At 35.3% G+C, this 16,580-nt stretch overlaps 1 protein-coding gene across 1 annotated transcript in view; it reads right to left on the bottom strand.

Annotated features, from left to right (window-relative positions):
• LOC111155560 (cubilin) overlaps window positions 1–16,580 on the bottom strand; it is a 257,013-nt gene that overhangs the window by 89,503 nt on the left and 150,930 nt on the right. Inside the window, exons 37-40 of the mRNA XM_022515785.1 lie at window positions 9,950–10,155; window positions 8,842–9,026; window positions 6,985–7,177; window positions 4,250–4,447 (exon numbers count right to left, since the gene is read on the bottom strand). Of these exons, the coding sequence (XP_022371493.1) occupies window positions 4,250–4,447; window positions 6,985–7,177; window positions 8,842–9,026; window positions 9,950–10,155 (782 nt within the window). The remainder of the gene's footprint in view (window positions 1–4,249; window positions 4,448–6,984; window positions 7,178–8,841; window positions 9,027–9,949; window positions 10,156–16,580) is intronic.

Genomic DNA, 16,580 nt, shown 5'->3' with positions numbered 1-16,580 from the left:
AAGGTCGTTTGCCAAGAGGTGTGCAACGTTTCTATGACCCTCTCTTCAGCCCCAGAGGGTTTCTTAGTTGTGACTGTGATTTTGTGTTGTTTTTTTTTTTTAACTTTTCATTTGTTTGATGTTGTTTATCCTTTTTTTAATTAAAAGAACACACTTATGTCCACCTGTGTGGAGGATGAGAAAGGACAGTTTCATCAAGTGTGCCCTCCAGGGAGAGAATCAGACGACAACTGGGTCACTTCATAGTTCTTTTTACTACTCTTGGATATAAGCAACTTGGAAAAAAGCCACAATCAAAATCAGAGTGGAACAAAGGAAATTATAAAATATTTGGATTCCTGGATGGGAAAATACATGGTTTTCTTCTCTAAGAAAAATAATTAATAGACTTCAAGCTTATAAAAACCAAAAATAGAACATGAGACATGAGGAAATTTGCCCCTTTAATGCAACCAGCGAAATGAATCCCTCTGACATTGATCACTGCCTAAAACGCACTCATTATTAACTACTTCAGAAAGCAAGGTATTGTCTGGGATGACAACTGCCATGGCATAGCTGTAGGAGGAGATGCTTGAAAGGCATTCTTCACAGGGTTTCTGACCTCTGGACAGTTTTGTGTTTTTCACAATTCAAACGTTTCTCTCTGTAACTTGCTATCTCATCTTATTTTATCTTATCTTATCTCATCTTATCTGCACTTGCTATCTTTGCTGTGATATTTTACTACACATTTCACCTCAAATTGTTTTTGTTGACTTATTCTTTGTCTATATCACATTTTGAAGTTTATTGTATGTTGTTTTTTAATCATAGGTGCGTAGTTTCTCTCTCAGTGAGACAGTGTAGGGTCTATTGATGTTTATTTCTTTTCTAAACTTCACCTCAGACTGTCTGATGAAACAATGCTCATCTCTAAATAATTATGTATAAGTTACTTAACTAATGAGTTGGTAGATAACCCAATAACCACATGATGGTTTGTTTCTCCCCCCAGTATCTGTAATAAATACTGAGGTATTTCTAGAACATTCTTCAACTTTACCATATGGGTTGTAGCAGGGATGAACATGATCTTTAAGAAGAGGAGAAAATCAAAGGTAAGGGCTATAGGGTGGTCTGGTGATTCTCTTGCTGATCGAGACTCCTCATTTTAGAGATGTAGAAACAGAAGCCAAGATTACCAATAGCTGACATTTATCAAGCAATTATTATTATCACTTTGAGTGCTTTACATGTGCTATCAGACTGTATATTCACAATAACACTATTAGGTAGGTATTTTTATTATCCCAGTTTTGTAAACAGGAAATAGTCTTGGGAAGATATATAATTCGCCCAAGGGCACAGAGTATAGAAGTCAACAAGGATTTAAAACCCTAGCTAAATAACTCCAAATGCTCAAACTATGCTATTAAATGATATCTCTAGGATAACAAAGAAACTACATTTTATATCTATAAATAATAGGATTATTGATTTTTAACATTATTTTTTTTCTTCCTCCTCTTATTTCTGTTTGTTTTTGTTGTTGTTGTTGTTTTAACTTTTTCTAGAGCCAATGTAGCACACAGAACATCAATTTGGGGAATCTTAGGTATGTAAAATTTGTTGGTATGTGGTCTGGGAAAAATGGATTCAGGGCTGAACCATCACAGTCCTATAAAATGAATAAGCAGGTGGGAGAGTGACTCAGGTCTCCTAGGAAGGCTGCAGAGCCCTCTCTGGGGTGGCTCAGACATGGGGCGCCTGGGTGGCTCAGTGGGTTGAGCCTCTGCCTTCGGCTCAGGTCATGATCCCAGGGTCCTGGGATCGAGCCCCGCATCCGGCTCCCTGCTCAGCGGGGAGCCTGCTTCCTGCTCTCTCTCTGCCTGCCTCTCTGCCTACTTGTAATCTCTCTCTGTCAAATAAATAAATGAAATCTTAAAAAAAAAAAGAAAAAGAAAAAGAAATGTCCACAGCCCGCCTGGGACCACGGACCACAGGCTGAAGGTCTGTGATGACTGGCCAATGGCACAAATGGCCTGTAAATATTATTGCTTGAGGTCAATGGCTTTAGATATTTGCTTCAGAATGTGATTGATATGCCTCTGCTCCTCAGAAGCAAAAAAACCTGTCTGAACAAAGAACAAACAATTGGAGTGGGACTTGAAATTTCATGCTAAATGTAGACTACACACTGTGCAAATTAACAAAATACCCACCAACTGCTACAGTCGGCACTCAAAAGCTACTTCTTGAATGCGTAAAGAAACATAGGGGCAACTAATAATCCTATTCAGTACCTACTCATGTTGTGAATAAAAATCTCTTTGGATAGGTCACACTCCATTTTAAAACATTGTCATTGTTTTGGCGTATAAGTCAATTTGCTGAGCTCCCAAGCTCTATGTCTCAGTAAGGACACTTTCCAGTCTATAAACAGTTTATGATGAAAACTATTTTAGAAATGTCTCTAGCAAAGTAAATTGAAATCCAAATTAAATAATTCTGAATTCCACATATAAAATGCCAGGACTTTTGCTAGGGAATGTATCATGCTCCCGGATATAACAACTTCAAGAAGTAGATACTGCTCTCTCTTTCACAGACAATAAAACAGACTTGGAGACATTTAGCATTCTGCGCAAGGTCACACAGAAGAAGAAAACAACTCTCAGGGTTCAGCCTTCTAAGAAAAATTATTGGTGAAACAAAAAGCAACTCAATAGAAAGTGCATGTTAAAAGAGTAACCATAATTTACTTCATTACCGGAGTTACCTACTGAAGACATCTTTTTAAAGATCCTACTAGATTCTGAACACTCAGAATATGTGTGCAAGGACACACTCATTTCATTACATGGAAAGTTACATCCACCGGAATGCCTCCACGTGAGAAAAGATGATAACTTCTCTGGGCAATGTGCTAACAGTTGACGGTTGATAGGAAAAGGGGGAACAGTTAAGATTTATCATCTCATCTGATTTGTATGATTGATTTGAGTCTTGGGGCCCAGCCTCAACAAAAGAAAAATAAAACCCTCGGCCATTTCCTAACCGTACTTCGTGGAAGTCTAGGGTAACGGATAAGGGAGACAAGAGCTTGCATCTGAGTAAACTATGGGCGAAAAGCAAACACATTTGGTCCACAAAACACTCGGAAGCATTTTTCATTAATTTTTAGAAACTAACAATTGGGAAATTCATAGAATATTCTATATCTTTCACATATCTTAAAAGACAGGAAGCTAAAAAATACTGAGCCTGCCTTCTTAGCAATGGCTCCTTTAATTCTGTTCTCAAGTTTTACATCTCCCTAGTGATGTTCCCCTCTAGGTAGGCATGTGAGGTCTTAAAGTATCATGGCGGGTAGTGGTTCTCAAACTTTAAAGACCGTCAGTACCCTACTGGAGGGACAAAGGGCAGGCAAGAGAAGTATCTGCATCATGGGCAACATTCAAGGAGGGGCCAAAGACCTTAGAAATCAAGATAAATAATATTTTAGTGCAGTATTTTAAAGATTAAAATTTAATGTAAAATGGTCAAAATATCAAAATTTTAAACCAAGGTAGAATCTGACTCTGCAGTTTGCACAATCCTGCCTTACTTTCCCACCTGGAAGGTTTTTTTAAATCACAGATCTAGGACCCATCCTGAGAGTTTCTATTTTAGTGGGTCTGGGGTGTGGCTGAAATGTGAACCGTGAAGCATAATTTTGTACATGTTGCATATTAGCCTTATGCTTATCCCTCACTGCATAGCAACACCACACCTGCACAGAGTAAAGATGAAAAATGTTAGCCTTCATTCCGCCTACTCTATCCAGAGATTCAGCAGACAAAGAGAATTGATTATATTGCAATTATACATACTTTTCCACACTTGGATCTTAAAGCTATAGGTATAAAATATCAAAATTTATCTCCAAGGCCTGTCAACAGCATCACCTGGAAACTCAGACCATTACTTCCTACTTAAGCCAAAGGAAGTGTTTTCTTTTTTGTTTTTTGTTTGTTTGTTTGTTTGTTTGTTTTTAGGAACATAAGGCTGTCCCTGACATAGTATGTGCATTCATTTGTGACAGACCATTTAATACTTTCCTTACATTCTTTAGAAACTGTGGCCAACTCAGGTATTGGGTACCCTCATAAACCGTAGTATCTGGGAACTTCCATACAAAATGGATGGAAGTAGCAAAAAGGTATTATCATAATTGAACATTAACTAAATATGTGTTAGGGCTGACACTTGTTTAAACGTTTCTCACCATCTCTTATCACAAGTTTGTCATAGTCACAGGTTCTGTGAGCTTCGATGTCCAGGGAAAGGATGTTGAGTTCCACAGTTGAATCTGGAGCATGAATAAGCCACATGCAATCAATGTTGTTACTGTAGCTTTCGGGCCAGCCTGGGGAGAAGAGAAAGACAGGCGCATCTCCTGTCCTCAGGAAGCCACCACAAGCACCTGTCGAAGGAAAAAAATGACATCTGTCAAATACCTCTGATGGGAGAGAATCTAGCACATTGGTTTTCAAGTGGCAGCCCTGAACTGAGAGAAAACAACCAATTAAAACAGAGTTCTCAAAGAAATCTAGAAATATTTTTTTAAAGATTTTATTTATTTATTTGACAGAAAGAGAGATCACAAGTAGGCAGAGAGGCAGGCAGAGAGAGAGAGGAGGAAGCAGGCTCCCTGCTGAGCAGAGAGCCCAATGTGGGGCTCAATCCCAGGACCCTGAGATCATGAACAAAGCCGAAGGCAGAGGCTTCACCCATTGAGCCACCCAGATGCCCCTAGAAATATTTTCTTTTCTTTTCTTTTTTTTAAAGATTTTATTTATTTATTTGTCAGAAAGAAAGAGAGAGAAAGCACACAAGCAGGCAGAGAGGCAGGCAGAGGCGGAGAGAGAGGCAGGCTCCCTGCTGAGCAAGGAGCCCAATATGGGACTCGATCCCAAGACCCTAGGATCATGACCTGAGCCAAAGGCAGCGGCTTAACCCACTGAGCCACCCAGGCATCCCTAGAAATATTTTCTTAAATCTGCTGACTCACACAGCTATTATTTCCCTTAATTTCTTTTTTGTGTAAGAAAAACACACTTTATTCTGCTTTTTTCACCATAGTTTTGCCACACAGCCCATTTATTGGCTAGAGTCTGTTATTTGTTGAGCATGAAGTTAGTCCATGTAGATGAACTGTATTATTGCTATTATTTCTGTTTCTTCTGGATTTCAATCTTCACTTTTTCAACATAGCTATTCACCATGTAATTTATATCTGGGCAACCTTGAAATAATTTTCAATTTGGTAAAATGTATAAAACAGCCATTATTTCTGACTGTTTAAAAGCAGCTTTATTGAACTATTCTGTAGATCTCATAAAACTTACCCTTTTAAATTATACAAATCAGTGGTTTGTAATATATTCAAAAAGTTCTGTAACCATCAGTGATCATTTTAGAACATTTTCCATTTCCAAAGACACTTTATACCCATTACCACTGATCACTTGCCTGTTTTCCATTCTACCTGCCCATGGGAACCACTAATCAACTTTCGGTCTCTGTCTATGGATTTGTCTGTTCTTCACATTTCATGTAAATATAGTCATGCAGTATGTGATTAGCTTTTGTAGCGAGCTTCATTCACTTAGCATCGTGTTTTAATGTTCATCTGTATCGCATCAGGCATCACATCAGTATTTCCTTCATTTCCCTTCATTCACTCATTTCCTTGTTTTCAGGCTGACTAGCACTCCACTGTGTGGATATACTGCATTAAATTTTATCGACCTGTTTGACGTTTGGGTTGTTTGTGCTTTTTCACTATTACGGATCATTCTTCTATAGACATTTGTGATGACATAAATAGTCAGTTAACACATATTTTGTATGTTATGTGCATTATATGCTGTATTCTTACAATGCTAAAGTAAGCTAGACAAAAGAAAATGCTAAGAAAATCACAAGGAAGAGAAAACACATTTACAGCACTGGACTGTGTTTATTGAAAAAAATCCTCATATAAGTGGATATTTTAAATCCCATGTAGTTTTAAACCTGTGTTGTTCAGGGTTCAACTTATACCAAGGACTGACAATATCCTCCAAGAGATGTCTGTCAAACTTCCACGTCACCCCATAAAAGCCATTCAAAGCTGTTTAAACAAGTTATTAAGGAAAAATCAGTCTCCCCAAACACTGCTTACTGAGGGGATTAAAGAGGTTTTAAACATAGCAAAATAAAAGTTTAACAATTGGGCTAATTTTACCATGAAACATGAAGGTTTGCAACCAACTAAAGAGAAAGTGAAGCATTTCTTAAAGAACATTTAAAATGAAATAGAGAGGAAATACAATTAATTCTGTCTACTAGTTGATCCATAATGTTGTATGTGTGCATTGTGTGTGTGAGCCCACATAGTACCTACAAATCATATTTTCAGAGATATCTGAAGGGATTTCTAGAAATTATAAGTAGAACCATCTGGGTGGCTGAGTCAGTTAAGTGTCTAACTCTTGATTTCGGTTCAGGTCATAATCTCAGGGTCATGAGATCCAGCCCTCATCTGACTTCATGCTGAGTACGTTGGCTCGGCACTGATTGTGGAGCCTGCTTAAGATTCTCCCTCTGCTTCTGCCTCTCCACCCCTCTTGCGCGCCCTCTCTCACTAAAAAAAAACAAAAAACCAAAAACAAAAAAGAAAGAAAGAAAGAAAGAAAAAGAAAGAAAGAAGGAAATTATAACAAGAATGCCTCATGGATATCAAACCTCTAATTAAAATTTAAAAATATGATGGGAAACAAGCATTTTTAAAAAGCAAACGTACAGTTTTTAGAAAATGTAGTTTTTAAGAAATTAAAAGAACACCTGAACAGAGGAAGGGCTTTAGAGCTGTACTTAAGTCATTTATGTATTTGGCTTTTGTTATGGTAGACCGTTTGAATGACTAACCCATACATATCAGCCCCTAAGCAAAATTTCATTTATCACCAAACACACCTGTAGCAATAGTAGGTAAAGGTCCAACAGAGGCATTCACTGCAAACCACTCCAGAAGGAATCCTTTCCCCGTGATTGAAGAGTCGGAAGAAAACTGAAATGTCAAAGAATTTCTAGAGGAGCTAAAAGTTGTGGTCTGGGTACCACAATAAGTTCCAATTAGGCGGGAATGAACGCCAAGGCCATCATAAATCTGCATGTAAAAAAGAGAAAAAAAAGGAAAACTGATAATAGAGCACTGAATTTAGGCAATTACTTCTATTTTTCTTCATAAAAAAGAAAACTGAAAGGTTGCCTTATGTTATCATAATTTCATCACAATGGGAAAAAATAAATAAACATTATATATCAGTCTAAATAGAAACCACCATTAAATATAAAATATGATTGCAAAAAATTTAAGGTGTTTTAAAATAGTTTTATCTTTGCTGCAGAATTGTGTTAATGCACAAGCTCTATGTGATATAGCTCATTATTTGATTTACAGAATAATTTGGGGGTGGAAAAGTAGGAATCAAGATGGTTGCACAACAATAGATCTTATTGAATGCTTTGGAGCTTCAGAAGAAGGAATTAGAAAGAAAGGAATAAAACAAGAAGAAAGAGGAAAGGTTTAATGAAAGTGGACAGGTAACGGAAAGCAGAATTTATGACAACAAAAGAATCACAGCTTGCAAAGGATCAGTATACATTCAAAGCACTCAATAATTTTTTAGTTGGCTTAAAATATTAAATCACCTATTTAGAGACATATTTTGATCATTACAAACAAATGGCATGGAGCACATTTTTTTTCTTCAGCACATCCTTCCCTTCATCTTCTAAATAATTTGGAATAAGTTCATTGTAATTGTAAATTTCTCTACTGAAGCTACTTTATTAGCTAAGTTTGTCAGACTGTAATGATGATTTCCACACATACTGAACATCTGTTAGGTGCTGAATTCTATGTGAGGCACTGTAGACCCAAGATGAATACAATGGAATCCTGGCCTTTGAGGATCTGATACAATAGTTAAACTCATAGAAGGAGAAAGGAGAATGATGGCTGCAGGGGATGGGGAGAGAGGGAAATAGGGAGATGTTGGTCAAAGGTTACAAAGTTTCAGCTATGAAAGATGAATAATTCCGGAGATCTAATGTGCAGTAATGTGACTATAGCTAATACCGTAATATATAATACTGTCTGTATTATATACTTGAAATTTGCTAAGAGGGTAAATCTTAAATATTCTTAACACACACACACACACACACACACACACACATACACAAAATCCAAATGACAACCATGCAAGGTGGTAGATTCATTAATTAGCTTGATTGTGGTGATTATTCTACAATGGATACATATATTGAAACATCAAGATGTACATCATATATATATATATATATATATATATATATATATATATGTGTGTGTACAATATTTATTTGCCAAACGTACCTGAATAAAGCTAAAATAAAGAATGTAATAGCATTCAATGTCTTGATGGCAATAACCACCACAATTATTTATTTATTTTAAAATGATTCTTCAAACTTTTAACATAAGAATACACAAGAAAATGGGATATGAGGTATAATAAATACTTAACTAAGATACACAAATATGCATAGACAAAGCCTAACAGGTAAATTACAATGATGCTAAAACAAACTTGTTTACAGAATCCAAAGATAATAAATATAATACCAGAATTACCTTTTCATCATTAACCTAGAAAGGGTAATCATGATTTAGGGAAGACTATTTCATATGATTTACAAATGCTTGAATAGACAGTAACTTGGGTTTATTTTTGCAAATAGAAATTCATCAAAATTTATAAACATTGATTGTACTTAGAAACTCACCCTTAATTTGTCATAATAGCAGCTATGTGCTGCTTCAACGTCTATCTCCAAGATTCTACCATGTATAACTTGAGATGCATTCACATTTACTATCCATTGGTAATTGGAGTTGTGGGGGTAACGTCCAGGCCATAAGGGAGAGGCAATTTTCCCATGAGTTCCCATGATATTATCATTGCCAAATACTAGGAGGGAAAACAGAATAGTAAATCAGATGTACTTAGAACAGCTCTTTAATCAAATGAAAGAAACAAAAGGCAAGGGGTGTTGAAAAGGATGGGCTTTTAATTGATTGTGATTTCTATTCTGAACACTGAAAGAAATATTGCTTCCCTTTTGGTTTCTGTACTATCTATTAATTCCTTGAGAACAGTGATTTTGTGACTGGAATTCCATCTCCTAAGAAGGTTGCATGGTGTGAAAAGAGGAGATAACTTCCCAAGCGAAAAGGGGTTCCCAGCCCCCAGGGGACTTGAGGACATATGAAGGGGTGTTACCAGGCTCCTTCTCTAATTTTTGTTTACCTATTTTACTTTATTTTACAAAAGAATGGGATGTGTTTTTTAAAATAATTGGTAAGGGGAAATGGACATATTGGAACCACATGAGGAATAGCTAATTGTGGAAAAGTCAAATTAGAAAATAAAAATATTTAACATTTTATTCTATTAGAATAAATTCCTGTTGTTATATCTGAGCACTTACTTCAATCCTAAAATAATAGTAAATGCTTTGAATTTAAAGAATATAGAGTTGATGAGAACAAAGGAAATACAGTTGATATCAATATATTAAACCTGAGCTACAATGCACTAGAAGGTTCTAAAAAGTATCATACAAGAAGTTTAACATAATATTAGGTAGAAACTAGAGCTTAAAAAGAATACTAGAGCCATTGAGAATGCTTTCCCTTGCTCCCAGTGGGCCAATCATATATAATTTAGTTTTTAAAATACATTTCAAAATCAAGTAATTCTTCAAATACAATAAATCTAGGAGAATAGAGTACAGGATTATTCTTAATCTTGTGGGTTACTAAGAAATTTGTTATCCTTCCCGGTTCACAGGATGTTTTCTGGAAGACAGCAATAAAAAAGAAGCAACTTACTTTTAGTAAATGTGGCTTGGAAGCCTGTGCCGCTGCCTGAGCCATCGGAGACAAATCTGATCCACAGGATATGCCCAACAATGGTTGAATAATTGAGGGGGAGGACATTTCCACAGTATCGCCCCACCAAGTGACCGGTGGCATTTCCTTCGCGGACCTCCACAAAATCTCTACTACAGTCCTGAGAATCCTCCAACTGGAAAGTTCTAATTTGGAGGAAAAAAAAAAAATAAAGAAGCATTTAGGAAGATTAAATTGATAGAATAAACTTTGGGATTATCCTGAAACATCTGCTGGGTTAAACTGTTCCTTATAAAACTTTCTTTAACTTTCACTACAATATCTTTGAGCGAAATCAAAAATTTTCTTTCAGCCAAATTAATTGACATATCTTGTATTCAAGAGCTACAAAGACAATTAACACATTGCCTTTGAGGGGTTTTCTTCCTAGGGGGAAAGATTGGGCATTCTTGAATACAGGAAAAAATACATCTTATAAGGCAGAATATCTTAAGTGTCCTCAGATTTAAAAATGTTATAAGATTTTGAAGCAGAGGTATCACATCTCATTTTGAGGCTCAGTACTAGCTTGATGGAGAGATTTTTTTTTTTTTTTTTTGAGATGGAAATGTAAACATCAGCTGGATTTAGGCAGAAATGGTGAGCAGAAAATGCATGTCAATGAAAGCACACACACACACACACACACACACACACACACGGAGACAGGTGGGGCATATTTAGAAATTTGTGAGAGGCCTGGTATAGTTAGAACATTAAGCATTTTTAGGAAAACATTAGAAGACCTAGCTGAGGCACTATGATGGGCTAATTCTGCCAGACCTTAAGTGCCAATCAAAGGTATCTGTACTTAATTTCTGAAAAGGCAGAATAAATATGGGATTTGTAATTATACAGGTTAGTGTCCAAAAATGTGGCCTATTCAACTTGCATTATATTCTGTAGTTATGATGACATGAGGGAATGAAAGATAGGAAATAATATCTATTTCATGATTGTCACTAATAACATATAGAGTCTGAAACATGTAGGTGCTAATTGAATGACTTCAGTACTTGACCTTAATGTTTTATAAACTTGGATATTTAAATATATATGGTCAATACAACCCAATCCACACTGCTAAGATAATTCAATGGGGAAAAGAAAAGTCATTCTAACAGGTGGTATTTTAGTAACTGAGTATCACTATGGAAGAAAAAAAAAACCTTCAACATCTGCCTCTCTCCATAAATAGAAAATAATTTAATATTCCTTACAGATAGATGTAAACCTAAGAGCTAGAAACATAAAGCTCTTAGAAGAAAGCAGAATCTTTACAACCTTGGGGAAGGCAAATATTTCTTAGATTGAATGCAAAAGGCATTAACCATAAGATTTAAAAAATTAATAAATTCGACTTCATCAAAAATTAAAATTTCTCTTCATTAAAGACATGACTAAGAAAATGAAGAGGCAAGTTTCAGACTGTGCAGGGGGAGAAGAGGAGATAATTACAAAGCATATATCTAACAAGGGACTCATATCTGGAATATAAAAGGAATTCTTATAAATAAACTATGAAAAAACAAATAACCAAGTTAATAATGACAAAAGGTGTGAAGAGACCCTTTAAAGAAGTTCAGTAAATAGCCAATGAGGATGTCCAAAGTACTCTGTGTCATTATGCATCAGAACAATGTATATTAAATACCACTGTAAGTTAACATTTCATACCCATCAGAATGGCTAAAATAAAAAAGACTGACAAGATCAAATGTTGGCAAGCATGCAAAACAACTAGAAGTCTCATATATTTCTGGTGGGAATGTATACTCATGAGACCATTTTGAATAGTTATTTGGTAGTTTCTTAAGAAATTAAATACACATCCAATTAATGGCCCAGAAGTTATTTGAGGTAATTACCTAAGAGAAATAAAGAAAAGGACAGTAATGATGTTGCACAGCATTGTAAATGTATATAATGCTACTGAATTGTGTACATAAAAATAAGTGAAATGCTATTTTTATATGGTAAAAGATACATAACATAAAAAAGAGCATTTTACCTATTTTTTACCATATTAAAAAAAAAACTTGAGTTTTGTATGGTAAATTAGATCACCACAGATCTGCTTGAGAAAATTATCCTGCAATAACATATAATGGCAATATATTATAACAGTATAATAACTGGGAAGAGCATAAAAATATATTTTTGTTTTTACATATACTGAATCTAACATAATGGTATATAACCAAAGTGGAGCTATCTGTTAGAGCTAATATGTAGTTTGGATTTCAAAAGAGACTCTGGGGCTGAACATGGAAATCACCTGTGTGTATATTATAAGAGCTGAAAGCATGGCTAGACTGGTTTAGAAATGAATATGTGGGAGGTAATTAATAGAGAGAAAGAATGAGAGAACAGAGATGACAGCAGAAGCTTAGGGGAACACCTACATTTTGAGTATATTGAGGAAGAGGAAACAGTAAATACAGGAGTAAGTGTGAAAAAGAGGATAAAAACAAGTTCAATGTCATGTCATAAAAGCCAAGAGAGAAAATGAAAGAGGGTGATACAGAGTGATGATGACTATCAAATGATACATGGGTTTGAGACTAAAAACGGGCCATAGGATTTGGTAGTTAAAAATAAATTAGTCACTTTTGAATGAGCAGTTTCTGACATTCCACTATAGAATACTTTTTCAAACATACTAAGGAATAAAACAGATGATTTTTGTGATTTCCAGAAGATGGTGAATTACAATAATAGCAAAAACAAAACAATAACAAGCTTTCTGTAACACAAAGTAATTTGAATTTACAAATTTTTTACAATTATTCTGAAATTTTCATGTTCCCATTTAACACGTATAAAAAGGTACCAATGTTGCTGACCACAAATTAAGTCTCAGAAAATATTAAAAGTATCAAAAACCATGTTCTCTGACCACTATAGAATAAAACTAGAATATAATAACAAAGAGATTACAAAAGGAGTCATAATACTGAAACAAAATGTCTTTCCATATAAACCATGTGTTAAATAAGAAATCATAATGGAAATTAGAATATATTTAGGACTGAATGAGAGTGAAAGCACTTTATAGAGTGGTATGCCTGGGTGGCTCAGTCAGTGGTGTCTGCCTTCAATTCAGATGATGATCCCAGGACCTGGGATGGAGTGCTGCATAGGGCTCCTTGTTAAGCAGGGAGACTGCTCCTCCTGCCGCCTGCCACTTCCCCTACTTGTGCACTCTCATGTTCTCTCTCTTTATCATAAATAAATAAATAAATTCCTTAAAAACATATTTAAAAATGTAAAAGTGCAGTCAAAGCAATATTTAGAGGGAAATTAATAGCTTTAAATGTTTAGAAAAGAAGAAAAATGAGCTAGGTGTCTAACCCCAAAAGTTAGAAAAACAAAGCAGAAAACAACAGAAAGAAAGTGAAGAAACAACAAGACAATATCTGAAATTAATGAAATAGAAATGTAGAATGTACTAGAAAAGATAAAAAATATCAAAATCTATTACTTTGACAAGACTAATAAAGTATAAACTGCTGATAAAACTGATCAGTAGTAAAATAAAGCTTAACTGAGCAATATAACTAATAAGAAAAGGACTTAATTTCAGATTCATTAACAAATTTTAAATTTTAATCATGTCCATTAAAAACTGTATGCTAACAAATTTGAACTCTTAGTTTTCTATAAAAATATAATACAATGAGCTGAAGAAAAAAATGAAAAACCTAAAAATTTCCATTAAATCAAACAAAAATCAGTACTTAAAGCTGTGCACAGATAACATAAAACCAAAATATGAGCCCCGATGATTTCATAGGGGAACTCTACCAAAGCTTTAATGAACCGATGACCCAAGCTCAATCTAATGCAAAGAGTAATAAAGAATAAAAAAGAGGATGAGTCTGAGTCTCCAGCCTCTTGAGGTTAGTATAATCTTGAGAGCAAAGCCAGTAAAGGGAAGTAAAGAAAGAAAAGTGCTGATCAATCTAACTTAACAATATAGATGAGAAATCCCAAGTAAAATTTAAGCAAAATGGATCCATCAATTTGTAAAATATATAAGTCTAATCAGGTTGTACTAACAAAGCTTTAAGGATAGAAGATCAAAAAGAAAATTCAAAACACACACGCACATGCACACGTACCTAACAAAGATAGATGCAAAATATACTGAGAGAATCAATGACAACTGCAGAAAAGGCATTTGATAAGACTCAACATCCCCTCATCATAGATATTCTTAGAAAATTAGTAATAGAAGGAAATTTTCTTAATGGGATGAGAAATGCCTACCAAACACCAACAGCAGACGGAAATAAAAATTTTAAAGCATTTCCTTTGAATCAGAAACAAATACAGGGAGCTGCTCTCATCTCTTGGTTCCACATTACACTGAAGCATTTTCCAGGGAAACAAGACAAGAAAAAGAGGAAAGTTTGTAAGGACTGGAAAAGAAGAGCTGTAAATTAATATTCAGGAAGGTTCATTCATTGATAAATATTTATTGCGCACTTTAATGTGTCAGGTCCTCTTCTAGGCACTAAAGATACAGCAGTAGAAAAGGGAAAAAAAATCTTTGTCATTCTAGAGAATACAATGGCTGCTGGATAAGATATACAAAAATCAATAAGGTTTCCTTTTACCTGCAAATAAAAATTTAGAAACTGCAACTTAGTCAACATTTACTCAACAATTTTTCCTCTCTTCCATATTGCCCTACACTATCATGGGGTTTGGGGGTAGGACAATGAAGAACACAGGGAATGTTCCTCCCTTTTGGGACCTTCTATTCAAGAATGAAAGATAGATAATAAATAAGCAGTTACGTAATGAGGTAGTGATCAGAGGAAAAAATGATTTAAGGAATGTGTTATTTTTGGTCAAGTGGCCAGGTTATATCTATAAGTTTAAAATGGATGCCATTTTCAATAGCAGCAATCAAAAAAAGGTGTCTAGCTATAAGACCTATATTTTTAAAATGTGAAAGTTTAACAAATGGCATAAAAGAAGACAAAAGGGAATGCAGAGATATTCCAAATTCAAGAATATGAAGAGCCAATAAAGATCCTTCTAAAAATGAATGTATAGTTTGTCTCCCCTTCTGATTTACCCCATCACTTCTCCTGAGGGTTTTGGAGGGGAGGGGGGTGGGGGTTGGGTGAGGCTGGTGGTGGGTATTATGGAGGGTACGTATTACATGGAGCACTGGGTGTGGTACATAAACAATGAATTTTGGAAAACTGAAAAGAAATAAAATAAAATAAAATGGAAAAAAATGAATGTATAAATTCAATGTAATTCCTGTCCAATCCATAAGTATGACTCCATTTACAGAAAGCAATACTATGTAGTGTGTATGGAGATATATAGATATACAGATATATAGTTCCTACACATATTATACACATATAATATAGCATATATAGTAAAATTATAAAAACATGTATAGAAGAGATACACATACAATTCAAGATACAAGTTAATTCCGTGATGAACAAGTAAGGGGGGCTTTCACTGCCCTGTAACATTTTATTAATTTAAAATTAATTTTTAAAGAAAAAGGTAATGTAATGGTTAAAAAAATGTAGAGAAAGTATATACAAATTATTCTTTTTTCAGAAGTAATTGGAGGGAGTTTTTGCTGAGAAGAGGCAAGACAAGATAAAAAGAAGAAAGAATGACCTAGAAAGACTATAGAGAAGAAACTGTCAGAAAGGGGGGTAAAATGTTTCAAGAATAGAAAATGTTTCAGTCAATGTTCAACATTGTGTTTTGCGAGATTTCACATGATAGTAAGTAGGGTGCTCTCCTGGGGCTCCATCTCAGCTAACGGATTAGGATGACAGACCACCAGCTTGGAGGTTCTGCTACCTCAAGCCCTTTTATGGGACGAACATATCAGGCACACCTCCAAGCATTCACTGCCAATCAGAGGGCTGGAACAAACAAGTCAGACTTTCTCCACCCTTGCTTCTCAGGCCAGATAGTAGCACTGGTAGGTCTCTAGCCAGACAGTGAGTCTGTGGCTCTCATGATTCCATCAAGCTGAGTTACTACAATATAGATCATCTGTATCGATATTTTAGACACAGGTTTAGCAGCAAGCTATGATCAGAAACTGAGTCGCAGAAGAAATCAGGAAAAAATCCACGTCAAGCTAAGCAGACTATCCATTTGTCCTTACCCCCATTGTCTTCCTTAACAATTTACTCTTTATAAGACAAAGTTTCTGTCAACAACCATTTCTTTTCTTTTTTTTTTTTTTTTTAAGATTTTATTTATTTATTTGTCAGAGAGAGAGAGTACACAAGCAGGCAGAGTGGCAGGCAGAGGCAAAAAGAGAAGCAGACTCCCCATTGAACAAGGAGCCCAATGTGGGACTCAATCCCAGGACCCAAGGATCATGACCTGAGCCAAAGGCAGCGGCTGAACCGACTGAGCCACTCAGGCGTCCCTGAACAACCATTTCTGACAAGCAATTGTTCTGAATCCATCTTTAGGATGACTGCCACGTTTAGCACTTAAATTCAGGATGTTTCATTATCCATAACATTATCAATAAAGTGAAATATGCTAAAATTGCTTTGTTTTG

This window comes from Enhydra lutris, unplaced genomic scaffold (assembly GCF_002288905.1).
Source record: "Enhydra lutris kenyoni isolate GAN:26980312 unplaced genomic scaffold, ASM228890v2 scaffoldscaffold42, whole genome shotgun sequence".
Taxonomy (NCBI): domain Eukaryota; kingdom Metazoa; phylum Chordata; class Mammalia; order Carnivora; family Mustelidae; genus Enhydra; species Enhydra lutris.
Note: the sequence above shows the minus strand (reverse complement) of the source record. Positions and strands in the feature narration are given on the sequence as shown.